This window comes from Nomascus leucogenys, unplaced genomic scaffold, assembly GCF_006542625.1.
Source record: "Nomascus leucogenys isolate Asia unplaced genomic scaffold, Asia_NLE_v1 Super-Scaffold_249, whole genome shotgun sequence".
Lineage (NCBI taxonomy): Eukaryota > Metazoa > Chordata > Mammalia > Primates > Hylobatidae > Nomascus > Nomascus leucogenys.
In genome coordinates, this window is record NW_022095768.1 from 3,091,002 (window position 1) to 3,118,062 (window position 27,061).

Genomic DNA, 27,061 nt, shown 5'->3' on the forward strand with positions numbered 1-27,061 from the left:
GAACCTGGGAGGCAGAGGTTGCAGTGAACCGAGATCGTGCCACTGCCCTCCAGCCTGGGCAAGAGGGCGAGACTACATCTCAAAAAAAAAAAAAAAAAAAAAAGGCCGGGCGCGGTGGCTCACACTTGTAATCCCAGCACTTTGGGAGGCCGAGGCGGGTCGATCACGAGGTTAGGAGATCGAGACCACAGTGAAACCCCGTCTCTACTAAAAATACAAAAAATTAGCTGGGCGTGGTTGCAGGCGCCTGTAGTCCCAGCTACTCGGAGAGGCTGAGGCAGGAGAACGGCGTGAACCTGGGAGGCGGAGCTTGCAGTGAGCCGAGACTGCGCCACTGCACTCCAGCCTGGGCGACAGAGCAAGACTCCGTCTCAAAAAAAAAAAAAAAAAAAAAAATTAGCTTTAGTCACTACATATAAGGCTTATGAAGGATTAATTTAATTTTTTCCCTTTTAACTAATTATATCTATTAGATTATATGACCTACTTATCAAGTATCTAAATGTGCTATGTAATCTAACATTCTTTCAGAACTGGCAATCATTAATTCTTAAAATGTTTTTAAAGCTCTATGGGTATTTAAAAGAAATGTGTACTAAATTAGGATTTATTTTTAAATATTAGGCTGGGTGCAGTGGCTTACGCCTGTAATCCCAGCACTTTGGGAGGCCGAGGCGGGGGAATCACCTGAGGTAGGGCGTTCAAGACCAGCCTGACCAACATGGAAAAATCCCGTCTCTACTAAAAATACAAAAATTAGCCGGGCATGATGGTGTGTGCCTGTAGTCCGAGCTACTCGGGAGGCTGAGGCAGAATTGCTTGAACTCAGGAAGCAGAGGTTGCAGTGAGCCAAGATTGCACCACTGCACTCCAGCGTGGGCAACACAGCGAGACTCTGTCTCAAAAAGAAAAAAAATTAAACTCTAGGACAACACTCGAGGCTATAAGAGTAGATACCTAAAAATGTTTTTCCTCTGCAAGATGTAAGGGAAACACTCTACAATGGATGAACTATTTAATACTTACCACAGCAGCAGAGTTACTGCTTTTCAACTTTGAATTCAATGTTGAAAATTCACCAAGAGCAATAACACATTTTGAGAGATCTATTACTTTAGTGTTCAGTTCTTTAAATTTAGTTAAGAAAGTACAAGAGGGTGGTTTCAAATGCCACAAACAACACCCTAAAGAAAAATAGAAAAATATCTTAATAAACCTTATTTATACACTATCCATTTACTGAATGTCAAATATGTAAACATGAAAAGACTTGACAACTACATAATTAACACAAACGTACCAAAAACCACATGCCTATATAGGGAACAAAATCCTACCCTCCAACAAATAGAATTAATAAAAATCACCTAGACTTCCCTCCCAGTTGTTTAAAACAAAGAAATATTAACAAACTTTCCTTTCTTTTCAAATCAACCTTGATACTCCGGTTAAAACTTTTAGGAGGGCCAGGCCTGGTGGCTCACGCCTGTAATTCCAGCACTTTGGGAGGCCAAGGCAGATGGATCACTTGAGGTCAGGAGTTTGAGACCAGCAATCCCTAAAACATTTTTAGGTTCAAGAGAATTGCTTGAACCCGGGAGACAGAGGTTGCAGTGAGCTGAGATCTCATCACTGCCAGCCTGGGCAAGAGAACAAGACTCTGTCTAAAAAAAAAAAAACTTTTTAGGAGGCAGTTAGCATCCTGGTCTAAAATCTAAACTTTTAAGTTAGACCTGGATTCAAACCCAACCTCTGCCACTTACTAACCTTGTGAGCACTGGTGAAATCCTAAATCTTCGTTTCTTCATCCTTACATTCAAAGTGAGGGTGATAATCATAATACTCAACCTCTTAGAGTTGTTATCAGGATTAAACTAGATATGTATATGAATTGCTCAGTAGAATTCCAGACAATAGTAAGTGTTCAATAATTCTGAAGGTTGTAAGAGAGAGAGGTTCCCTCTGTGCTTGCCTCTCTGCTCATCTACAAATAGATATGCTAAGTTTTATAGCAGCACTCCTGTGAAAATGAGTTTATCAAAATGAGGCAAGAAAAGCATAACTAATTTCTACAGTTGAACATACTATTCGAAAATGCTATATAAAGCTGTACTAGTAAAAATAACAAGAAAGCCTTCATCAATTGAATGGCCAGTGGCAGAGATGGGAAATAAGAAAAAGAAGAATAAATTACTGAAAAGACTAGCTGGGAAATTCCCACGTACAGAAGAAAGGCTAAACTTTTTTTTTTTTTTTTTTTGAGACAGGGTCTCGCTCTGTCACCTAGGCTGGAATGCAGTGGCATGATCACGGCTCACTGCAGCCTTGACCTCCCAGGCTCAAGTGATCCTCCCATCTCAGCCTCCCGAGTAGCTAGGACTACAGGTATACACCGTCATGCCCAGCAAATTTTAATTAATTAATTAATTTAGTTAGTTCACTTAGAGACAGGATCTTGCTGTGTTGCCCAGGCTGGTCTCGAACTCCTGGGCTCAAGCTCTTCTCCCGCATTGTCCTCTCAAAGCTCTGGGATTACAGGCATGAGACACCACACCCAGCCTACACCATTTTATACAAGAAACTTGAGCATCCATGAGTGCTAGTATCCACAAGGGGGTCCTGGAATCAAACTCCATGGATAGTGAGAGAAATTGTCTTTAAAATTCCCACTAAAGTCACCATAAGAATGATAATTAAACTTCAGCCTCATCTTTAAGAAACTTACATAGTTTAATGTTCCTGCTAACAGCTGAAGAGTAAATATTCAATAATAAAAAACAAACTTACCATCATCCTTTTGTTGTACATGTACGACTCTCTGGAAACTGGTACTCACTGCATTGTACACATCCAACGCAGCAGCTTTCTTTGCAATTTGCCGTTTCAACAAATCTGGCAAACCACTCATTAGGAAGTCACGCTTTGCTTTACATTGAACATCACAATCCTGAGATTTTTCAGATGTATCTTGACTTTTAAGAAAATGATTTGAAAAAGAAAAGCTAAGGTTATAAACATTTAAAGGAATAAACTATCTGGAAAATAAACATTTTTAGGGCTGGGCATGGTGGCTCATGCCTGTAATATAAGTACTTTGAGAGGCCGAGGTGGGCGGATCACTTAAGGCAAGGAGTTCAAGACTAGCCTGGTCAACATAGTGAAACCCCATCTCTACTAAAAATACAAAAACTAGCCAGGTGTGGTGGCAAATGCCTGTAATCCGAGCTACTCGGGTGGCTGAGGCACGAGAATCGCTTGAGCCTGGAAAGCAGAGGTTGCAGTGAGTCAAGATCGCGCCACTGTACTCTCTCTAGCCTTCCAGTCTGGGCAACAGAGTGAGACTGTCTCAAAAAATAACAAAAACAAAAACCAAAAAACAAATCAAAACAAAACAAAAAAACAGAAAAGAGAAGAAACACCTTAAATTTTTAAAAATTAAATAAATTGGCAAGGCACGGTGGCTCACGCCTGTAATACTAGCACTTTGGGAGGCTGAGGAGGGTGGATCACCTGAGGTCAGGAGTTTGAGACCAGCCTGGCCAACATGACGAAACGCCATCTCTACTAAAAATACAAAAATTAGCCGGGCATGGTGGCGGGTGCCTGTAATCCCACCTGCTCAGGATGCTGAGGCAGGAGAATGGCTTAAACCCGGGGGGCGGAGGTTGCAGGGAGCCGAGATCATGCCACTTCACTCCAGCCTGGGTGAAAGAGGGAGACTCCATCTCAAAAATAAAAAATTAAAAAAAAAATACATTAATTTAATAAAATGCATTAAATAAATTCAATAAATTAATATTTTAGGTAATAAATTTACCTAAATATAAAATATATATTAGGTAACTTATATAAAATACTTAAATATTAGCTTTATGTATAAAATACAATTATATTATATATAATTATATAAAAATTTTGTTTTAGATTTTATATAAAATATTGACAAATATTAATTTTATTAAATTGATTTAATACATTTAGGTAATAAAATTACCTAAAATATTAGCTGGTCAAATTCTTTTTTGCTTATCACAAAAATGAAAGTCTACCCATGTTAAGAAATTAAATAAAAATAAATATGTATAGAAAAAAGTGACTTAAAGGACATCCACCAAAATGTTAACGGGGGCTATCTTTGGGTGGTAGGTGAGTTTCTTCCCTCTTGTCTTTTGTTTTCTTGCTAAACAATCAGAAAAAAAAAAAATCACTGTCATATTTCAAAAAGTTAATACAAGAACTTCTGATGTAATATTGTTCCCAATGTAACAGGAGGAAGAGTAGGGTCCTAATTATTGTCTCAGTTTTGCCCAGTTTATCTTCAGATTGCAAATCATAGGGAGGCTGACTACAGTGGTAGGAGTGGGACAGAGACAAAAAGGTGGGGAGAATGGGAGGTTGGAGCAGTGGAAGATGCTGTGTCACAGCTTATATGTCCTTCCTAGCCTGCCTGTAGAAAGAACCAGACTCGCAATATTCTATGCAATTAGATATTTGGGCTGGTAATTCAAAAGAGACTACAAAAACTTTTTCTGTATTTCTGTTTTCCTTTCCTCTTTGAGTGAAATGAAGGGAAAATAAGCTATGAAGCCAGATAGATACTAAATGAGTTATCTCTTTTCTTTTTTAGAAAAGAGGAAGTGCATTTTTTTTAACTGTTAATTGGAGGGAAGGAGGAAAAGATGGGTAAAGTTGTAGTTAAATTAGTATGTCTCTATAGCAGAAGGTAGGTGTTAAGGAGAGGGGTACAGGTACTAATAAAAAATATACATATTATATATAATGTATCATATATTACGTATATATTACATGCATATACATATATTACACACATATAAATAGTTTTAAATGTTTGTATGTGTGTACACATATACATACATATATATCTGGTATGGTTTGGATGTGTGTCCCCTCCAAATCTCATATTGAAATACAGGCCAGGCGCAGTGGCTCATGCCTGTAATCCCAGCACTTTGGGAGGCTGAGATGGACAGATCATCTGAGGTCAGGAGTTCAAGACCAGCCTGGCCAACATGGCGAAACCCCATCTCTACTAAAAATACAAAAATTAGCTGGCTGTGGTGGCAGGCGCCTGTAATCCCAGCTACTTGGGAGGCTGAGGCAGGGAGAATCGCTTTAACCTAGGAGGCAGAAGTTGCAGTGAGTCGAGATCATGCCATTGCACTCCAGCCTGGGCGAGAGAGGGAGATTCTGTCTCAAAAAAAAAAAAAAAAGAAAAAAAAAGAAATATAACCTCCAATGTTGGAGGCAGGCCTAGGTGTTTGGGGTCATGGGGGCAGATCTCTCATGAATGGATTGGTGCTGTCCTCACAGTAATGAGTAACTTCTCAATCTATTAGTTCACCCAAGAGATGGTTGTTTAAAAGAGGCTGGTACCTCCTCCTCTCTCTTGCTACTTCTCTCGCCATGTGACAGGCCTGCTCTCCCTTCACCTTCTGCCATGAGTTAAAGATTCCTGAGGCCTCACTAACAGCCAAGCCGATGCTGGTGCCATGCTTGTACAACCTACAGAGCTGTAAGCCAAATAAACCTCTTTTTCTCTATAAATTACCAAGTCTTAGGTATTCGTTTATGGGAATGCAAAACAGACAAACACAATATCCTAACTTTATCTACTGAAAAGGCCTAGAATCACTGCCACATCAGGAGCAATGAATTTAATGCTAGACCTTCGTCTCTAAATACCATCCTCCACGAAAAGGAACCAGGGGTCCATAGAGAAATGGCTAACTGCAGAGCTGAGACAGGGCAAGTAAAATAGAAGCCTAGAATATCTTCCTGTTCCAGAAATTAAGAAATGCTCCATAAATTATGAGGACATGTCAAAGGGATATAGAAACCAAGCTGAAGAGCTCACACTGGCCAAATTAAAAACAACTTGAGCATCGAAATAAGTAATATGAATGGATTACAATCCACTGAATAAAATAAAAATGAAGAAATAAGTGAACAGATAAACTGAGGAGACAAAAAAGCTCTTCCTTATAGCAGCCGACTAACAAAGAAAGAATGACTGCAATGGAGAATCACCATTTGGAAACCATCATCATGTGGTTAATTCCATTGGAATTCATCAATATTAAGGCCCATAATTGCAGGCTTGATGAGAAATAAGATTTTGGCATTTGGCCAGGTGGGTGGGTCATATTTGTAACCCCAGCCAGGAGTTCAAGACCAGCCTGGGCAAAATAGTAAGATCTAGTCTCTATTTTTAAAAAAGCAAAAGAGGCCAGGCAAGGTGGCTCATGCCTGTAATCCCAGCACTTTAGGAGGCTAAGGTGAGCAGATAACTTGAGACCAGGAGTTTGAGACAGCCTGGCCAACATGGCAAAACCCGTCTCTACTAAAAATACAAAAATTAGCCAGGTGTAGTGGTGCATACCTGTAATCCTAGCTACTTGGGAGGCTAAGGCATGAGAATCGCTTGAATCCGGGAGGCGGAGGTTGCAGTGAGCCAAGATAGTGCCATTGTACTCCAAAGCAGTCCTCCTGTCTTGACCCTTGACCTCCTGATCTCAAGCGATCTGCCCAACTCGGCCTCCCAGAGTGTTGGGATTACAGGTGTGAGCCACTATGCCTGGCCTACCCTTAGGATTTTTTTTTTTTGAGACGGAGTCTTGCTCTGTCACCCAGGCTGGAGTGCAGTGATGGGATCTCGGATCACTGTAAGCTCCGCCTCCCAGGTTCACACCATTCTCCTGCCTCAGCCTCCCAAGTAGCTGGGACGACAGGTGCCCGCCACCACACCTGGCTAATTTTTTGTATTTTTAGTAGAGATGGGATTTCACCGTGTTAGCCAGGATGGTCTCGATCTCCTTACCTCATGATCCACACGCCTCAGCCTCCCAAGTGCTGGGATTATAGGTGTGAGCCACCGCGCCCGGCTCAGAATGTTTAAATATATATTTTTAGGGCTGGGCACGGTGGCTCACACCTATAATACCAGCACTTTGGGAGGCCGAGGCGGGTGGATTACCTGAAGTCAGGAGTTCAAGACCAGCCTGGCCAATGTGGTGAAACCCCGTCTCTACTAAAAATACAAAAAAAATTAGCTGGGCGTGGTGGCACACCCCTGTAATCCCAGCTACTCAGGAGGCTGAGGCAGAATTGCTTGAGCCCGGGAGGCAGAGGTTGCAGTGAGTCGAGATCGTGCCACTGCACTCCAGCCTGGCTGACAGAGCAAGACTCTGTCTCAAAAATATATATGTATATATATATATTTTAAAATAATAATTTCTTTAAAATAATGATTTTTTAATATATCATTTGCAAATAAGGATAGTTTTACTTCTCCCCTTCCAAACCTTTATGTTCTTTTATATATTCTTCTTTCCTAATTGAACTATCCAGGACCTCTAATAAGAGATGTCTTAGAGCTTGGAGGATATTATGTTAAGTGAAATAAGCTGAACACAGAAAGATAAATACCCCATGTTCTCACTCCTATGTGGAAGCTAAAAAAGTTAACCTTAGCCTGGGTAACATAGCAACAACTTGTCTCTACTAAAAAAACAATTAGCTGGACATGGTGGTGCACATCTGTGGTTCCACCTATTTGAGGGGCTGAGATGGGAGGATCACTTGAACCCAGGAGGTCGAGGCTGCAGTGAGCTGTGAGCGCACCACTGCACTCCAGCCTGAGCAACAGAGCAAGTTGCTGCCTCAAAAAAAAAAAAAAAAAGAAATCTCATAGAAGTAGAGAGTAGAATAGTGGTTAATAGAGGTAGGAGAGGGGAGGGGAGAGGGAGACATAGTCAGAGGTTGGTTAACAGATATAAAAGTATAGCTAGATAGGAGGAATAACTTCAAGTGTTCTACAGTACTATATGGTCACCATAATAAACAAAAATTTATTATATATTTTCAAATTTTGAAGAAGAGCAAAAAAAAAAAAATTTTTTTTTTTTTTTTTTAACAACCGCGTCTTGCTCTGTTACCCAAGCTGGAGTGCAGTAGCATGATTACAGCTCATTGCAGCCATGACCTCCCAGGCTCATGTGATCCTCCTGTCTCAGACTCCCAAGTAGCTGGGCCTATAGGCATACACCACCATGCCTGGCTAGTTGTTGACTTTTTTAAAGAGATGGAGCCCCACAATGGTGCCCAGGCTGGTATTTTTCTGTTTTTATACCAATACAACACACTTCTATTACTGTAGGTTTGTTCATTGTCTTGAAATCAGGTAGTGTAGAGGCCTTCAAATTTTTCTTCTTTTTCAAGATTATCTTGTCTATTCTAGGTTCTTTGTGTCTTTTAAATGTTAGGCTTGTCAAACCCATAAACCGGACGTCATCAAACTTCTGTACTTCAAAAGACACAACAAATAAAAAGGCAAGGTAATATATTTGCAAAACATGTATCTGACAGAGGACATGTAGTCAGAATATATAAAGAATCCTCACAACTCAACAAAAAGAAAGACAAGTCAATAAGAAAAGGGGCAAAAGATTTCCCTAAGGAAGATATACAAAAGGCCAATAATCACAAGATGTTCACCATCAGTAGACATGAGAAAAATGTAAATTAAAACTATGAGATATGCCTACATAGCCATTCAAATAGATAAAATTAAAAAGACAGAGAAATGAAGATGTATATCCACACAAAGACTTATACATGAAAGTTCATAGCAGCTTTATTCCCAATAACTTCAAATTGGAAACAGCTGGGTGCAGTGGTGCACGTTTGAGTCCCAGCTGCTCAGGAGGCTGAGGAAGGAAGATTGCTTGAGCCCAGGAGTTCAAGGCCAGGCTGAGCAACACAGCAAGACTCCATCTCTTATAGTGGAGGGAAAAGACAAAAGGAAACAATCCAGGTGTCCATTAATAGGTGTATGGAGAGACAAAAAGTGGTATATCCATACAATGAATACTACTAAGCAAAAATATAGCCAGGCATGGTGGCTCACACCTGTAATCCCAGCACTTTGGGAGGCCGAGGCAGGCAGATCACTGGAGGTCAGGAATTCAAAATCAGTCTGGCCAACATGGTGAAACCCCGTCTCTACAAAAAATACAAAAATTAGCCGAGCATGGTGGGGTAGGCCTGTCGTCCCAGCTACTCAGGAGGCTGATGCACAAGAATCACTTGAACCTGGAAGGCAGAGACTGCAGTGAGCCAAGATCATGCCACTGTACCCCAGTCTGGGTGACAGAGCGAGACTCTGTCTCAAAAAAAAAAGAAAAAGAAAACTAATGATATATCTGACAACATGAATAAATCTCAAAATCATCATGCCAACTACAAGAAGCCAGACACAAAAGAGCATATACTATTTCATTAATATAAAATTCTAGAAAATATAAATTAGTATAAAGAAAAGAGACTGGCATTTGCCTGGGTTGGGGCCACATAGAGAACGGACTACAAAAGAGCATGACAAGTCCGAGGCAGGTAATGGAAATAACTTGGTATCTTGATTATGGTGGTTTCACTGTGTGTACAACTTACAAAGCTCACCAAAATACACACTTTGAATTGATAGAATTGACCTTGCTTGTGGCTCACGCCTGTAATCCCAACACTTTGGGAGGCCAAGGTGGGTAGATCACCTGAGTCCAAGAGTTTGAGACCAGCCTGGGCAACATGGCAAAACCCTGTCTCTATCAAAGAAAAAAAAAAATACAAAAAATTAGTTGGGCATGGTGGCACATGCCTGTAGTCCCAGCTACTTGGGAGGCTGAGGTGGGAGGGAGGATCACCTGACCCTGGGAGGTCACGGCTGCAGTAAGCTGTAATTGCACCACTACACTCCAGTCTGGGGATGACAGAGTGAGACTCCGTCTCAAAAAAAAAAAAAAGCCTGATAATGCCAAGTGTTGGCAAAGATAGGCAGCTACTAGAACGCTTACACATTGCTGGTGGGAGTGTAAAACCGAACAACCACTTGGGACAACAGTTTGCCAGGTTCTTATAATGTTAAACATGTACCTCCCTAATGACAAAGCAATTCCACTTCTAGGTATTTATTTACCCAAGAAAAATGAGAACACTTGTCTGTACATGTGTATAAGAATGTTCATAGCAGTCAGGCCGAGCACAGTGGCTCGCGCTTGTAATCCCAGCACTTTGGGAGGCCGAGGTGGGTGGGTCATGAGGTCAGGAGATCGAGATCATCCTGGCTAACACGGTGAAACCCCATCTCTACTAAAAATACAAAAAAATTAGCTGGGCGTGGCAGCAGGCGCCTGTAGTCCCAGCTACTCGGGAGGCTGAGGCAGGAGAATGGCATGAACCCAGGAGGCAGAGGTTGCAGTGAGCCTAGATTGCACCACTGCACTCCAGCTGGGCGGCAGAGTGAGACTCCATTTCAAAAAAAAAAGTTCATAGCAGTCTATTTAATAACAGCCAAATTCTGAAAATAACCCAAATGCCCATTAATAAAGAATAAATAAAAAACATTGCAGTAGGCCAGGCACAGTGGCTCACGCCTGTAATCTCAGCACTTTGGGAGGCCGAGGCAGGCGGATCACAAGGTCAGGAGTTCAAGACCAGCCTGGCCAACATAGTGAAACCCCGTTTCTACTAAAAATACAAAAAATTAGCTGGGCGTGTTGGCAGATGCCTGTAATCCCAGCTACTTGGGAGGCTGAGGCAGAAGAATTGCTTGAACCCAGGAAGCGGAGGTTACAGTGAGCGGACATCGCACCAGTGCACTCCAGCCTGGGTGACAGTGCAAGATTCTGTCTCCAAAAAAAAAAAAAGAAAAAAATAATTTTATATATATATATATCTCGGCATATTCATATGAGTGCTACTTAACTACAAAAAAGAACAGACAACTGATATGCTACCTTGCCAAAGAAACTAGAGACAAAAGTATATCTACTGCAGGATTTCATTTATTTGAGAGTCTAGAAAAGGCAAACTAGTCTATATCAACAGAAAGCAGATAAGAGATTGCATGGGATTGGGCAGAAATTAACTGCAAGGAGGCACAAGAAGACTTTTTGAGAGTGATGAAAATGTTCTATATTTTTATTGTGGTGGTAATTACAGATATATATATTTGTTAAAACTCAAACTGTGGGCCAGGCACGGTGGCTCACGCCTGTAATCCCAGCACTTTGGGAGGCTGAGGGGGGTGGATCACCTGAGGTCAGGCGTTAGAGACCAGCCTGACCAACATGGAAAAACCCCATCTCTACCAAAAATACAAAATTAGCCAGGCGTGATGGCGCATGCCTGTAATCCCAGCTACTCGGGACGCTGAGGCAGGAGAATCGCTTGAACCTGGGAGGTGGAGGTTGCGGTGAGCCGAGATCACACCATCGCGCTCCAGCCTGGGCAACAAGAGCGAAACTCTGTCTCAAAAAAAAAAAAAAAAAAAAAAGAGAGAGAGAGAGAAAATAAAACTCAAACTGTTGGCCGGACACAGTGGCTCACGCCTATAATCCCAGCACTTTAGGAGGCCGAGGCGGGCGGATCACAAGGTCAAGAGATCGAGACAGTCCTGGCCAATATGTTGAAACCCCATCTCTACTAAAAATACAAAAATTAGCTGGGCGTGGTGGTGTGTGTCTGTAGTCCCAGCTACTCAGGAGGCTAAGACAGGAGAATCGCTTGAACCCGGCAGGCAGAGGTTGCAGTGAGCCGAGATCGCGCCACCGCACTCCAGCCTGGCGACAGAGTGAGACTCTGTCTTAAAAAAAAAAAAAAAAAAAAAAACCTCAAACTGTTTACTTAAAATAGGCACATATTATTATATGGACAATATATCTGAATGAAGTTGATTTCAAAATATGTATGTGTGCATGTGTTTGTGGGCGTGTATACTATGCAAAAGCAACCAGACACAAAAGAATATATATATGAAGTTTATGTGCTGTTTTAGAATAGACACAATTAATCTATGGTAATAGAAATCAAACTAATTGATGGAAATAGAAATCAGAATATTTTGGTAATCTTGTGGTGATGGTGATGGTGGGGATAATAGGAAAGAGGACACAAAACCTTTCTGAGCTAAAAGGAAGATTGTTATTTCTTGATAAGATGCACTTGTCAAAACTGCATACTTAAGATGTGTGTGCTTAACAATATATAATTACACCTCAGTAAAACTTGAACAGAAAAAAAAGATAATCTGAACCCATGTTGCTCCTAGACCTGATCTTCCATCATGCCACCCAGGCGCATAAACTAGAACTTACATGTCATCCTATACCTTCCTCTCCCACACCCTCACCCCCACAAATCTCATTAATCATCAAGGGATTTTTAATTCATCTCCTAAAATCCTTTTGTATGTCATCTCCAACAACCTAGTCCTTACCTCCATCACCTCACAATACCTGGACTCCTACATCTACTTCCATTCCATTCCATTCTTTATCCAGCAGGCCAATTAAACTTCTAAAATCCAAATCTGTTTAGGTCTATATTTATGTTTAAAACCCTTTGGCTGCTTCTTATTTGCTCTGAATATAATGATAAAATCCCTTAACATGGCCTCCTAGGTCCTACATTGGCTGGCACCCACCTCTCACCCTTCTCTGTGCTCTAGTCACACTAGCATTCTATCAGTTTTTGGTATTTAGCAAGCTCCTTCCAGCTACAGGGACTTTACATAGACAGTTCTCTCTGGCTGAAACACAGTTCCTCCTCCCGATGAACTTCTGCTCATCCTTCAGACTTCAGTTCAGACATCATTTCCTCATTGAAGTCTTCTTTAATCAGACCAAACCTCCTCAATATGAATTATACCTCTCCTTAGCACAACTGCAATTTTTCATTTGTTGGCCCAATGAATGTTTAATCATAGACCATCTTCCATCTCCACTTAAGCCACATGAGGACAGGGAATGTGTCCTGTCTTATCCCCATAATATCTCTGATACCAAAAACAGTGCCTGGTACATACTAGTAGGTATTTAAATATTTACTGAATAAAATTCATTATCAGCTTTTTTGTATTTTTGGTTTGCTTATTATGCTGTTTTGTCTAGCAATGGCCAAAGCACTTGCAAAAAACCAAGATATTCAAATAGCAGTTGCAGCATTGTCAATATTGTCAACTTTGAAACTGGACTGACTTACTAGAGCTTCAAATGATAATTCACATGCTTTCTCATCAAAGTAAACACATCAATACAAACACATTCCATAAAATATTTTGGCATTTAAAAATTTGTATTGGACTGACCTGCTTTCATCAAAACTAGGGACAGGATCAGCTGCTTTCTGTGCTTTTCTGACAAGAAATAAAGGAGCGACTTTCATTTTTCCTTAGAAAAATAAATACTTAGGTTAGTATCAATGTTTACCACCTCCACCTTCAGCTACTTTCTTTTTTTTTTTTTTTTTTTTTGGAGACGGAATCTCACTCTGTAGCCCAAGCTGAAGTGCAGTGCCATGATCTTGGCTCACTGCAACCTCCGCCTCCAGGGCTCAAGTGATTCTCGTGCCTCAGCCTCCCGAGTAGCTGGAACTACAGGTACCTGCCACCACACCCAGCTCAATTTTTGTATTTTAGTAGAGCAAGACTCTGTCACAAAAAAAAAAGAAAAACTCTTCTCTATACCATAGCTTTACTTACTAAAATAGAAATATAATACAGTTAAAATTTTACATAAGATACTAAATTTCAATCATGAGCACATTCAGAATAATACCTCAAAACACAGGCCGGGCGCAGTGGCTCACGCCTGTAATCCCAGCACTTTGGGAAGCGAAGACAGGCGGATCACGAGGTCGGAGTTCGAGACCAGCCTGGCTAACAAGGTGAAACCCCGTCTCTACTAAAAATACAAAAAAATTAGGTGGGCATGGTGGTGGGTGCCTGTAGTCCCAGCTACTCAGGAGGCTGAGGCAGGAGAATTGCTTGAACCTGGGAGGTGGAGGTTGCAGTGAGCCAAGATCCTGCCACTGCACTCCAGCCTGGGCGACAAAGCAAGACTCCGTCTCAAAAAAATAAAAAATAAATAAATAAATACCCCAGAACACAAAAACAAAACAAAACAAAAACCCCAAAACATTCTAATATACATCATAAATATTATTAAATCTGATTACCAGGTACATTTTTAGTGGATGTGTTAAGTTTTTTTCCTAGCACATCATTCAAACACTGAAGTTTCTTCTGATTTTTCTCTGGATGCTTTAAAGCAGTAGGACTTGAATCTATTATTATAACAGAATCCTAAGACAAAATAAGGAAAAAAATTTAATTAAATCATATAATTAATATCATTGAAATTTCAAAAGAATCACAGTGATAGAAACCATGGAAAACATAATTAGCAGCTCCATACACCTCCCATCAGATATTATCTCATTGAAACAGAAAACACACGATAGAATAGCAGGAGTCCATGCTTACATCAAACAAGTTTATATGGTATCAGGGTACATTTATTATAACCATGGGCTTTCTTTTTTATTTTTATTCTTTTTTTTTTTTTTTGAGATGGAGTCTCTCTCTGTTGCCCAGGCTGGAGTGCAGTGGTGTACTCTTGGCTCACTGCAACCTCCGCCTCCCGTGTTCAAGTGATTCTCCTGCCTCAGCCTCCCAAGTAGCTGGGATTAGAGGTGCGTGCCACCACGCCCAGCTAATTTTTGTATTTTTAGTAGAGATGGGGTTTCGCCATGTTGGCCAGGCTGGTCTCGAACTCCTGACAGGTGATCCGCCTGCCTCGGCCTCTCAAAGTGCTGGGATTACAGGAGTGAGCCACCGCGCCTGGCCTCATGTTTTTTTTTTTAAATTGAGACAGGGTCTTACTCTGCCACCCAAGGTGGAGTGCAGTAACATGATCATGGCTCACAGCAGCCTCAAACTCTCGATCTCAAGCCATCCTCCCACCTTAGCTGCCCAAGAAGCCAGGACTACAGGTGCACACCACCACGCCTGGCTAATTTTTGTGTTTTTTGTAGAGCCAGGGTCTCCCTATGTTGACCAGGCTGGTCTCGAACTCCTGGGCTCAGGCAATCCTCCCACCTTGGCCTCCCAAAGTGCTGGGATTATAGGCATGAGCCACCAGGCCCAAAAGGGATTTCTTTTTTGAAAAAGTAACTAATGCCGGGACGGTGGTTCACGCCTCTAATCTCAGCACTTGGGGAGGCCAAGGCGGGGGGGATCACCTGAGGTCAGGAGTTCAAGACCAGCCTGAGAAACATGGAGAAACCCCGTCTCTACTAAAAATACAAAATTAGCCGGGTGTGATGGTGCATGCCTGTAATCCCAGCTACTCCGGAGGCTGAGGCAGGAGAATCACTTGAACCCAGGAAGCGGAGGTTGCAGCGAGCCGAGATCGCGCCATTAACTCTAGCCTGGGCAACAAAAGCAAAACTCTATCTAAAAAAAAAGCAACTAACATACGACCTGGTATTCATATGCAGAAATTTTTTAAAAAGCAACTAACAGACTGTACTCCAAATAAAACAGTCAATATGACCAAGCTATAAAAAGTCTGGTTATAGCCCTGTTGGAACTGTACATCCTAGAAATGTATACACAGACAAAATTCAAGAATTGGCATCAAATGTTAATCTGAATGTAGGGGAGAGAGGGAGAGCTAGCCCATGAGCAGACAGTTTAACTAGTTATAATACGGCATGGTGAGTGCACCATCAACACAAAAAAATATACAAAAGTTCGTATCAGAAAAGAAAATATTTGTCTTGAAGGCATCAGCAAGCACAGTTTTCATTATTTTATTTTATTTATTATTTATTTATTTATTTATTTATTTATTTTTGAGATGGAGTCTCACTCTGTTACCCAGGCTGGAATGCAATGGTGTGGTCTCAGCTCACTGCAACCTCCGCCTCCCGGGTTCAAGTGATTCTCCTGCCTCAGCCTCCAGAGCAGCTTGGACTACAGGCACCTGCCACCACACCCAGCTAATTTTTGTATTTTTAGTAGAGATGGGGTTTCACTATATTGGCCGGGTTGGTCTCGAACTCCTGCCTCGTGATCCACCCACCCCGGCCTCCCAAAGTGCTGGGATTACAGGTGTGAGCCACAGTGCCCAGCCATTTTTTTTTTTGTGAGTCTAGCTTTGTTGCCTAGGCTGGAGTGCAGTGGCACGATCTCGGGTCACTGCAACCTCTGCCTCCCAGGTTCAAGCGATTCTCCTGCCTCAGCCTCCTGAGTAGCTGGGATTACGGGCTTGCGCCACCATGCCCGGCTAATGTTTGTATTTTTAGTAGAGATGAGGTTTCACCATGTTGGTCAGACTGGTCTCAAACTCCTGACCTCGTGATCCTCCTGCCTCGGCCTCTCAAAGTGCTGGGATTACAGGTGTGAGCCACTGTGCCCATCCCATTATTTTATTTTTTTAATTTGTTTTCAGTTTTTCTTTTTATATATTCAACCAGAATAGTCTTGAATACAAGCACAGCTTTGAAGAGGAGGAGGTAAAATGTTCAGAATAGCCAAAAAGTGAAAACAACCCAAATGTCCATCAGGTGATGAATGGGATATTTGGCAACAGAAAGAAAAGAAATACCGAGGCTGTAACATAAATCTTGAAAACACATCCTAAGTAATAGAAGCCAGACACAAAAAACCACATGCTATACGATACCATTGATATAAAATGTCCAGAACAAGCAAATCTACAGAGACAGAAGCAGGTTAGTAGTTAGCTATGGCTGGTGGAATGAGGGGATTGGGGGGTGACAACCAAGAAGAAAAGAGTCTATTTTTGGGGAAATGAAAATGTTCTAAAATTGACTATGGCAATGGATGCACAACTCTGTCAATATACAAAAGTCACTGAATTGTACACTTTAAATGGTGAAATGCATATATGTGAATTATATCTCAAACTATTGTATTAGAAAGAGGTACTGACGGCTGGGCGCGGTGGCTCACGCTTGTAATCCCAGCACTTTGGGAGGCCGAGGCGGGCGGATCACGAGGTCAGGAGATCGAGAACACGGTGAAACCCTGTCTCTACTAAAAATACAAAAAAATTAGCCGGGCGTGGTGGCGGGCGCCTGTAGTCCCAGCTACTCGGAGAGGCTGAGGCAGGAGAATGGCGTGAACCCAGGAGGCGGAGCTTGCAGTGAGCCGAGATTGTGCCACTGCACTCCAGCCTGGGCGACAGAGCGAGACTCCGTCTCAAAAAAAAAAAAAAAGAAAAAAAAGAAAGAGGTACTGACAATTAGCAGGATCTCAAAGTTTAAGTAGGAATTCCTCACATAGAAGAGAGTACCTGGAACGTGTATTTCAAGCTGATAACAATAAAACGAATACCGTGAAAACTGCACCATTTAGGGAGAAATGAACAATTCTGTGTGACTAGAGCAAAGAGTCATTTTGAAGAAAGGGAAGAGGGCCGGCACTCTAGTAGGCCAAGGCAGGTGGATCAACTGAGGTCAGGAGTTAGAAACCAGCCTGGCCAATCACCGTGAAACCCCGTCTCTACCAAAAATACAAAACTGGCCAGGCATGGTGGTACACACCCGTAATCTCAGCTACTTGGGAGGCTGAGGCAGGAGAATCGCTTGAACCCAGGAGGCAGAAGTTGCAGTGAGCCGAGATCCAGCCATTGCACTCTCGCCTGGGCAACAAGAGCGAAACTCTGTCTCAAAAAAAAAAAAAAAAAAAAAAGGGAAGAGGTAGTTCAGCTTATGAAAGATCTTGAGTGACTTAAGAAGGATTCAAACTGTATTCTGCAGACAAAAAAAGCAGAAGGCTTTTAAAGCAAAACTGAAAATGATATTCTCTCTACCACTTCAAGCTATCACACAAACCTACCTTATAACTTTATAATGGTTTCCTTCTCCCACTCCAAACAGCAAAATAGGAGAGAATTTATACCAACAGATATTTATAATACTTACTTCTGTTTCTGACAATTTCTTCCTTTCAGGAAGTGTCTGATGTCTAGAGGAGCGCCTTAAGGGTATCGCTATTTCTTCAGTCACCTTTGACCTACTGATGTGTAAAGCTTTTGCTTTTTCAATCAATTGTTTTGCTTTTGATATGTTTTTTGAAGCATTGCTTGCCTAGACAAAAAATTGAAATATTAATTTACATCACAAGAAAATATTTTATATTTAACAACAGAAAAAAATACAATCACAAATCACATTAAATAATCAACAAAGAAATGGTTATTCAAACTTACCAGGGACCTTAAATTGAAATGTGTCTAGTTATTATTAGTTTGCCTTTATTTCTTACTTGAAATCATCCAGGTAAATATATTTACATGTGAGCAAAACACCCAAGAGGATGTCTGTAGTATAGACTTGGCAATCTATTTTTTAATTTTAGTCACCAAATTCAGGCAAAGTACTTTCCAAATCCAAACAGTTACCCAGCCTACTATATGAATGGCTCTAGGCTGGATACTATAAAGAAAACAGTATTATAATACATGGACCTTGGTCTCAAGGTTTTTTTTTGTTTGTTTGTTGTTTTTTTTTTTTTAACGGAGTCTAGCTCTGCTGCCAAGGCTAGAGTGCAGTGGCATGATCTCGGCTCAGTGCAACCTCTGCCTCCCGAGTTCAAGCAATTCTCCTGCCTCAGCCTCCCAAGTAGCTGGGACTACAGGCGCACACCACCACACCCAGCTAATTTTCGTATTTTTAGTAGAGATGGGGTTTCACCACGTTGGCCAGGCTGGTCTCAAACTCCTGACCTCAGGTGATCTGCCTGCCTCAGCCTCCCAAAGTGCTGGGATTACAGGCGTGAGCCACCACACCCAGCCTCAAGCTTCTTATATATGAAAAAGAAGAGCGAGCCTGGACACAGTGGCTCACGCCTCTAATCCCAGCACTTTGGGAGGCCAAGGTGGGTGGATCACCTGAGGTCAGGAGTTCCAGATCATCCTGGGTCAACATGGCGAAACCCCCGTCTCTACTAAAAATAACAAAAATTAGCTGGGCTTGGTGGCTGGTGTCTGTAATCCCAACGACTTGGGAGGCTGAGGCAGGAGAATTGCTTGAACCCAGGAAGCCGAGGTTGCAGTGTGCCAAAATCGTGCCATTGCACTCCAGCCTGGGCAACAAGAGGGAAACTCTGTCTCGAAAAAAAAAAAAAAAAGAAGATGGCCGGGTGCAGTGGCTCATGCCTGTAATCCTAGCACTTTGGGAAGCTGAGGTGGGCAGATCACAAGGTCAGGAGATTGAGACCATCCTGGCTAACACGGTGAAACCCTGTCTCTACTAAAAATACAAAAATTAGCTGGGCATGGAGGCGGGTACCTGTAGTCCCAGCTACTCAGGAGGCTAAGGCAGGAGAATGGCGTGAACCCGGGAAGCAGAGTGCAGTGAGCCGAGACCATGCCACTGCACTCCAGCCTGGGCAACAGAGCGAGACTCCGTCTCCAAAAAAAAAAAAAAAAAGATATATCTATTTAAGCAGAGAAAAAATGTCTGGAGAGAAAAAAATCTAACTATTAAACTATTATCTGAAAGCAAAAACAATAAGCTGTTATGAATATGGGGCTCTTAGGAGAACCAGTTTACTCCTTATTCTCATAGAAACATTAAAAATCTGGCCAGGCACAGTCACTCATGCCTATAATACCAGCACAGCACTGTGGGAGTCCAGGGCTGGAGGATTGCTTGAGGCTAGCAGTTCGAGACCAGCCTGGGCAAAATAGCAAGACTCTGTCTCTACAAAAATAACAAACGAAAAGAAAAAAGAAATAAAAAAGAAAAATCTCACCCCCAAAATTACTAAGATTTTCCCCTAGAGCTAGTACACAAGCCTGGATAAGTCTTCAGTGAACAACAAGGGCCCTGTGGTAAGAGGTTCATTGACAGTATGAGATAAAATAACTGATCTAAGTAAGTTTGGATAAAGGTCCCAATTTGGACACATTTAATTTTGAGACTTCTCTTGCTGGAAAATTTACTATTAAATCCCAATTTTAAGTAGTACATGAGGCAAACCAAGGTGTAATCATGTCTAAAAAAATTAAAATTGAAGCTGTCCTCTAGAATTAAATCAAGAAGAATAAAATATGTGGGACAAAGTTCATCACAGAGACTTTTAACCTTTAGCTGTAGTACAATCAGCTGGAATCTCGCATGTTTTCCAACAGACTAAAGACCATCTTTCTAACTGCTTATAGTTGTATAACTCTAGGAAAGACACTTCCCAGAATCACAAATAAAAACGTTTCCTCACCCTATGAACTAACAGCAAGTTTCTTCATCTATAAAAAAGGGTTAAATAATATTTACTTTATGAGATTAATGATGTGAGTACTAAGCACACTGCCTAGAATGTGGTAAGATGCCAAAAAATGACAGCTGTTAAATAAAATCAAAGGAGACACCAATGTAGCAGTGGTTTTCACTCAAGGATTAATTCAGAGTCACCTTGGTGGCTTTTTCGAAACACATATACCTGTACCTACTCCAATTCTGCCATGGTGGGGACAAGGAGCTTATTTTGCAGAAACAACTAAACCATTCTTATATATCTTATCTCTCCCTTTAGAGCTGTAGTTTTTCAAGTGGAAGTGATTATTTTCCCCTCCAGGGGATATTTAGCAATGTCTGGACACATTTTTGGTTGTCATTATACAGGAGTTAGTTGGGTGCTACTGGCATCTTATGGATAGAGGCCAGAGTGTTGCTAAACATCCTACAATGCACAGGACAGCCCTCCACAGCAAAGAATTATCCAGCCAAAATGTCAATAATAGCAAGGTTGAGAAACTGCTTTTCCGTCTCTAATCTATAGAAATAAATGAAAAATTCAATCATGACCTATAGGCAGTGTTACAGACTGAATATATCCCCTGAAAATTCATATGTTGGAATCCTAACCCACTATGTAATGGTATTAGGAGGTAGGGCCTTTAGGAGGTGATTAGGTCATGAGGGTGGCGCCCCCTCTCTCTAGCTGTTCTCTACCATGCGAGACAACAAGACAGCTTCACCAGACACTGCATCAGCTGATGCTTTGATCATGCATTTCTCAATCCCCGTAACTGTGAGAAATATATTTCTGTTGTTTAAGCCACTCAGTCTATGGTAATTTGTTACAGGAGCCCAAACTAAGATCGGCAGTGTTAGGGAAAATGATCACGATGTAAACTCACTAAGAAAGCTTTTTATAAGTAAATTATACTCTGCCTTTATCAATTACTTTCACCTCACAATAAGACATCTTAATTAACTAGAGGAATGGGATAATAGTGAAACATATCATAGGGTTGTAGTTAACCAATTTATGAAACACATGAATTTTATTTTGGCTCATTACTTCCCATAGTAATGTGGGGTTTTTTTGTTTGTTTTTTAAGGAAACAGAATGGCACTTATAGGACTCCCTAATATTTTAATTACCTTTCTAGTCTGAGAAATAAAATCTCCATCAGTTGCTTCAGATTTCTCAGATCTTTTGTTAGATTTTTTCTTAGATTTTTTGGGAGTACTAATTCTGGTGAATTTCATTCTGAAATAAAAATAAAGTATTCAGAAACATTTTCATGATTATAACATACACAAGAATCTCAATTAAATATAGATAAAATAGAGCTGGTGCAGTGGCATCTGCATGTAATCCCAGCTACTCAGGACCCTAATATGGAAGGATTGCTTGACCCCAGGAGTTCAAGACCAGCCTAGGCAACACAGTGAGAACTTGTTTCCAGATACATAGATAGAGATGCATAGACAGATAAATAGATAGGTAAGAACCAACTAGGGCTCCAATTTTTGGAATGTTCTGAAACAGGAGGAAAAAAATAATTTCCATCAGTTTCAAACCACTGATTCAAAAGTAATCAAACTTGCCGGGTGTGGTAGCTCACACCTGTAAGCCCAATACTTTGGGAGGCCGAGGCAGGCAGATCACTTGAGGTCAGGAGTTCAAGACTGGCCTGGCCAACATGGTAAAACCCCGTCTCTACTAAAAATACAAAAATCAGCTGGGCATGGTGGCATGCACCTGTAATCCCAGCTACTCAGGAGGCTGAGGCACGAGAATCACTTGAACCCAGAAGGTGGAGGTTGTCATGAGCTGAAATCGTGCCACTGCACTCCAGACTGGTCAACAGAGTGAGACTCCATCTCAAAATAAAATAAAATAAAATAAAATAAAATAAAAAATTAAAATTAAAAAAAAATTTTAATTACATGTGGCAAACAAAGAAGCATTTTTGAAGCTCTGTTCTTTTTCTTCCAGGCCAGGTGCAGTGGCTCACGACTATAATCCCAGCACTTTGGGAGGCCAGGTGGGTGGATTGCTTGAGGTCAGGGGTTCAAGACCAGCCTGGCCAACATGGTGAAACCCCATCTCTACTAAAAATACAAAAATTAGCTGGGCATGGTGGCGGGTGCCTGTAGTCCCAGCTACTTGGGAGGCTGAGGCAAGAGAATTGCTTGAACCTGGGAGGTGGAGGTTGCAGTGAGCCGAGATTACCCCACTGCACTCCAGCCTGGGTGACACAGCAAGACTCCATTTCAAAGAAAAAAAAAAAAAAAGAAATCCAGTTCTTTTTCTTTTAAACAGCTGTGTTCTAGAAAAAAAAAAATACCCTCCAATACTTGAAGCATTTTTGTCCCCAGCTAATAATACATGCAGAATACTAGAATGTTAGAACAAAAACAAACCTTACCTAATAGGGCTCTCTGAATCAAAGGGTACTGTTATTAATTCTGCTGTATATAAGCTGTGCTTTTCCGGTAAGTTGGCTGCTTTTGGAGTGGAAGCCTTTAGTTGACTATTATCTTGTACATCTTCAGAATCAATACCTCTAATGGTTTCTGTAGTAGGTGTGCTGCTAATTCTTCCAGATCTTCTGGTTGACTTGGGCGTAGAAACATTTAGCAAGCTGGCTTCAGATTCAGCTTTAGACTGTGCAGGCTTAATATCTTTAACTGGTATGCTGGTTTTTCTTGACAATTTATTATTGTTACACAGAGAGGAAACCTTTAGAAGGTCATCATTTGCTGTATCTTCATAAACAAGACTTTCATTGTTAAATAAAGTGCTGCTTTTGAAAAACTCTGTTTTCCTTTGTCTTAAACTCATTCTATTTTGATACTGTTTCTCTTTTAAGAAAAAGGTTGTTTCTTTCTTTTGAGTGTTTCCCTCTCTGTTTTTGCCTGGAATAGCCCCAGTATCTAATGTTTTCTTATTCTTCTTTAGCTTTTTATTGTTCTCCTTCAGAAAACTTCCTTTATCAGTGTGTGACTGTGAATTGCCATTTTTTGAAACCATTTGGATACCAGAATTTTCCATGATTTTTTTAGAATTATCATCTCTTCCTACTTCATGTAGAGATTTTTCATTGAGGTCTTTCTGCTTATCAGAAGACTTTTTAACTCCATTTTTAAGTGCATCTGATGCTGGCTGCCTAAATGCTTTCATAAATTGCTGTCTTTCTTCTAGAGTGCATTTTGGTTTCACAGCTTCAGAACTTCCAGCTTCCAAAACAGCCAATTCTAATTCTTCCTCCTGTATAACCACATTAGATTTTCTTTTCTGAACTGTCTGTTCATTCTCGGGATCAGAGAAACTATTTTCCATTTCAAATTGCTTTTGTTTCAAGAAAATTCGGGGTATTTTCCCTGTCTTTTTGGGTGGAATAGGGTGAACCTGTGCAAGAACAGTAACTGTCTTAAAGCGTACCTGCTGGGAAATTTCAGAGTTTTCTGATTCACTTATATAACCACTTTTGACTATTTCTTCAACAGTTTCAGAAGGAACACAAATTGACATTGCAGAGTCTGGTATCTCTTCCACTTTATTTTCCTTGTGACTTTTTAAAAATTCCTCATAGGAGACAGTTATTATACTATCATTTAACTGGGCTGCTTCAGTTACGTTATCTCTAGAGTTTGCATGGCTTGTAGTATTCTCCATCTGTTTAGTATCTTTACCATCTTTTTTAAGCAAATTTAGTTCCTCTGCCAAGGGTAAGCTTTCAGATAGATCTGCTACATCTCTGCACTTCCTTTTTCTCAACTTTTTGAAGTCATTTTTTGTGGTCCCTTGTTTAGGATTTACTTTTTTAGAATTTTGCAGGGAGGTCATAGTATTTGGTTGACTTTTTGTATCTTGAATGTTTTCTGCAAGTACCTCTACTTGTTTCTTGTAATGTAAAACAGAAGTACTACTTTCCACAAAATCATTATTTAAACTATAGTCTTCTTTGCTATCATCGCTACTAATTTCAATTGGAGCTTCATTTTCAGTTTTAATATTATTTAGTTGATGAGATAAATTAATCCTCTTTCTTTTCTTCTTAAACTCTACATTTGAGAACATTTCCAAAGGTGTCGTACAGTCTTTGTTGCTGTCAACAGGTACTGATTCAGATGACTTTATCTTGCACTCTTTCCCCAATTGTGTCTTCTGATTTGTGGGTGAAGTCTTTCTAAAATAATCCAGAATATTACTAGGTTTTGGTGGAGCAAAAACCCTGTCTCTAGTCTTCCCTAATGGTGATAAATATTTTGTAATTGTTTTGCAGGAAGATGTGTCATCATCTTTCTTTCGCTTTTTGCATGGCTGGCAATTTAAAAGAGAAAAAGGCACTTATTTCAAGCAATATAATACAGAATATAAATTTTAAACATGGATCTAATAGTTTACGTAATAGGATTAAAAAAAGGAAGCCTCCTTTAGGTGAAAAACATGATATATTAGAAAGAAAATAAGCTTTAAAGTTAAACCAGGCCAGGCGCAGTGGCTCACGCCTGTAATCCCAGTACTTCGGGAGGCCAAGGCGGGTGGATCACTTGAGGTCAGGAATTCGAGACCAGCCTGGCCAACGTGGTGAAACCCCGTCTCTACTAAAAATACAGAAAATTAGCTAAGTGTAGTGGTGCACGCCTGTAATCCCAGCTACTCTGGAGGCTGAGGCAGGAGAATCACTTGAACCTGGGAGGCAGAGGTTGCAGTGAGCCAAGATTGTGCCACTGCACTCCAGCCTGGGTGACAGAGCAAGACCTTGTCTCAAAAAAAAAAAAAAAGAAAGAAATCATACATGTATTAGAAAAACGCCATTAAGTTATTATTTATAAAGCTGCAATTGTATCAAAGGCAACATACATAGGCTCTGGAGTCAGGCAAATCTAAGTTAAATGGTGGCTCTGACATTTACTGGTGTAAAATGTTAAGCAAATTACTTTTAACTTTTCCATTTACTTTTTCAAAAAATTTAACTTACTTTTAGCTACTTCTTACCTTCTTTCATTTGTAGAATACAGACAATAGATCACAGGGTTGCTATTAAGCAAAATAATGTGTTTAAGGTTCTTACCCTTAACATATTAAATGGTAAGTATTGTTATTATGAAATAGCATTTCTTAGCATTAGGGCACCAAAACCAGAAACTGTATCGGAAAGATTGATATAACAGACCACATAGAAATCAGGAACTGTGTACATCAAGTACCAGAAGACAAGCTGAGTAACTAACTGCCTTGATTTAGCAAAGGAATATCAGCATAAAAACTAAGTAGACAAAAAAAAAAAAAAAACTAAGTAGACAAGTCAGTAGATTCTGAAAAAAAAAAAAAAAAAAAAAAAAAAAAAAACAAAAAACTGGTCGCAGTTAAATTAGCATGCATACATCTAAACTCTCTTCAAGGACGCCAAGACACATGCTTCAGTTAGAATGCTAGTCCGAGATGAAAAGGTGTAAAATATAACAAGTCTACCTTAAGATGCTAGCCCACTACTTCATGGCATTAGAATCTCTTTATAATGACCGCTTAGTGCCTGTCACTGAAACCTGATAAACCCAAAAGAACATGTTACACTGCGATTCCTAACCGCAGATACTAAGCCGTGAGAAACTGTTTTCTTTAAGCACCCTGCTTGATTTCTGTAGTGACATTCTAAAGTGGCATTCCAAGCACAGGTGGATGTATGAACTAGTTGAACTAGATCTTTTTCAGCGCTAAAGTTCAGTGATTCCGTATCACGAACCCAGAACTTGACCCTGGGATCCTCTATGACATGTCGGAAGTCCAAAACATCACGTTCCACCATTTCGGCATCTGGGAACTGGCCGTGTTATCTTAAGTCCCCAATTTACTGTGACCCCGCAAATATCTCACAATCCAAATGTTTATCAGGACTTGTCACGACTCTAAAAAACGACACACTCTGGTAACTGTTGCAAACAATGTGTCACAGCTGTGGGTCCTCACAATGTCCCACCTTCCCCCTTACAGAGGGAAAGTCAGGATCACCTTCCCCCAAGACCCACCTTCCAATCCCCCAAAACATAGAGGAAGGAACTCAACAGATCCTCGACTCAACCTCACCTCAATCTCGTAGTCCTTCACGGGAGGGGGAGCAGCTGCAGCCGCCATGGCCAGGACCCCCACCATACTCCCCGCTTCCCGGAATCCCGTCTCCTAGGACCTTACGCGGTCCAGCCCGGCCTGCCTGGAGGCCATGGAGGCCATGGAGGCGGCCCGCTCCAGTAGCAGCAAGCTGCTGGGATTCTGCTGAGCCGTTTCGAATTCCCCCGCGCCCACCGACAGAGAGCGGGAGAGGAGGCTGGGCCCAGATCAGCCGAGTCGAACACGGAAAGAGGCAATGAGAAAGCGCGGGCAGCGAGATCCCTGAGGCGCGGCCAGGGTATGCAAGGTGCCCTCGAAAGCAGCGCTTCAGGCTGAGCGCTCGGGACCGGGCCCGGGCGGGGAAAGCAAGTGGACTGCAGATCGGACCACAGAGATTCGGAGGGAATTCTTGTCAATTGGGTTTTCGCGCCGTCCTGAGCGCAAGGGGCGGAGTTTACGGCTGCTTCATGAGGCTGCGCGGACGGTGAGCCGAGAGGGCCAAAATGACTCCCTTGGAGAACTCGCGGGAGGCGGAACCATTGCACCGTGGAATTGAAAGCCAACCCGGGAATTTGGAAATTTGAACTTCTGTCCTATCAGTTTCACCGTTGAGGACGTGATTTCACTAAGTCACCTAGTCAGTTGTTGACAGAATTAAAATTTAGACTTTTAACGCCCTAGGCTAGCCCCTCTTTAAAGGCGAAATTTGAAAAATGCAGAAAAAGGAAATAATTCATTTACATTGTTACCATGCACAATAAAATGCTAACATTTGGGCGAGCTTTCTACCTCAATATACGTCCTCTCAGGATCCGAAATTCGACT

General features: G+C 41.2%; 1 protein-coding gene across 1 annotated transcript in view; it reads right to left on the reverse strand.

Annotated features, from left to right (window-relative positions):
• Positions 1–26,678, reverse strand: part of ATAD5 (ATPase family AAA domain containing 5) — a 64,676-nt gene extending 37,998 nt beyond the window's left edge. The window contains exons 1-8 of the mRNA XM_003279384.3: positions 26,216–26,678; positions 22,551–24,448; positions 21,277–21,385; positions 17,809–17,973; positions 14,032–14,158; positions 13,163–13,244; positions 2,788–2,972; positions 1,027–1,184 (exon numbers count right to left, since the gene is read on the reverse strand). Of these exons, the coding sequence (XP_003279432.2) occupies positions 1,027–1,184; positions 2,788–2,972; positions 13,163–13,244; positions 14,032–14,158; positions 17,809–17,973; positions 21,277–21,385; positions 22,551–24,448; positions 26,216–26,281 (2,790 nt within the window). The 5' untranslated portion in view covers positions 26,282–26,678. The remainder of the gene's footprint in view (positions 1–1,026; positions 1,185–2,787; positions 2,973–13,162; positions 13,245–14,031; positions 14,159–17,808; positions 17,974–21,276; positions 21,386–22,550; positions 24,449–26,215) is intronic.
• Positions 26,679–27,061: the final 383 nt, after the last annotated feature.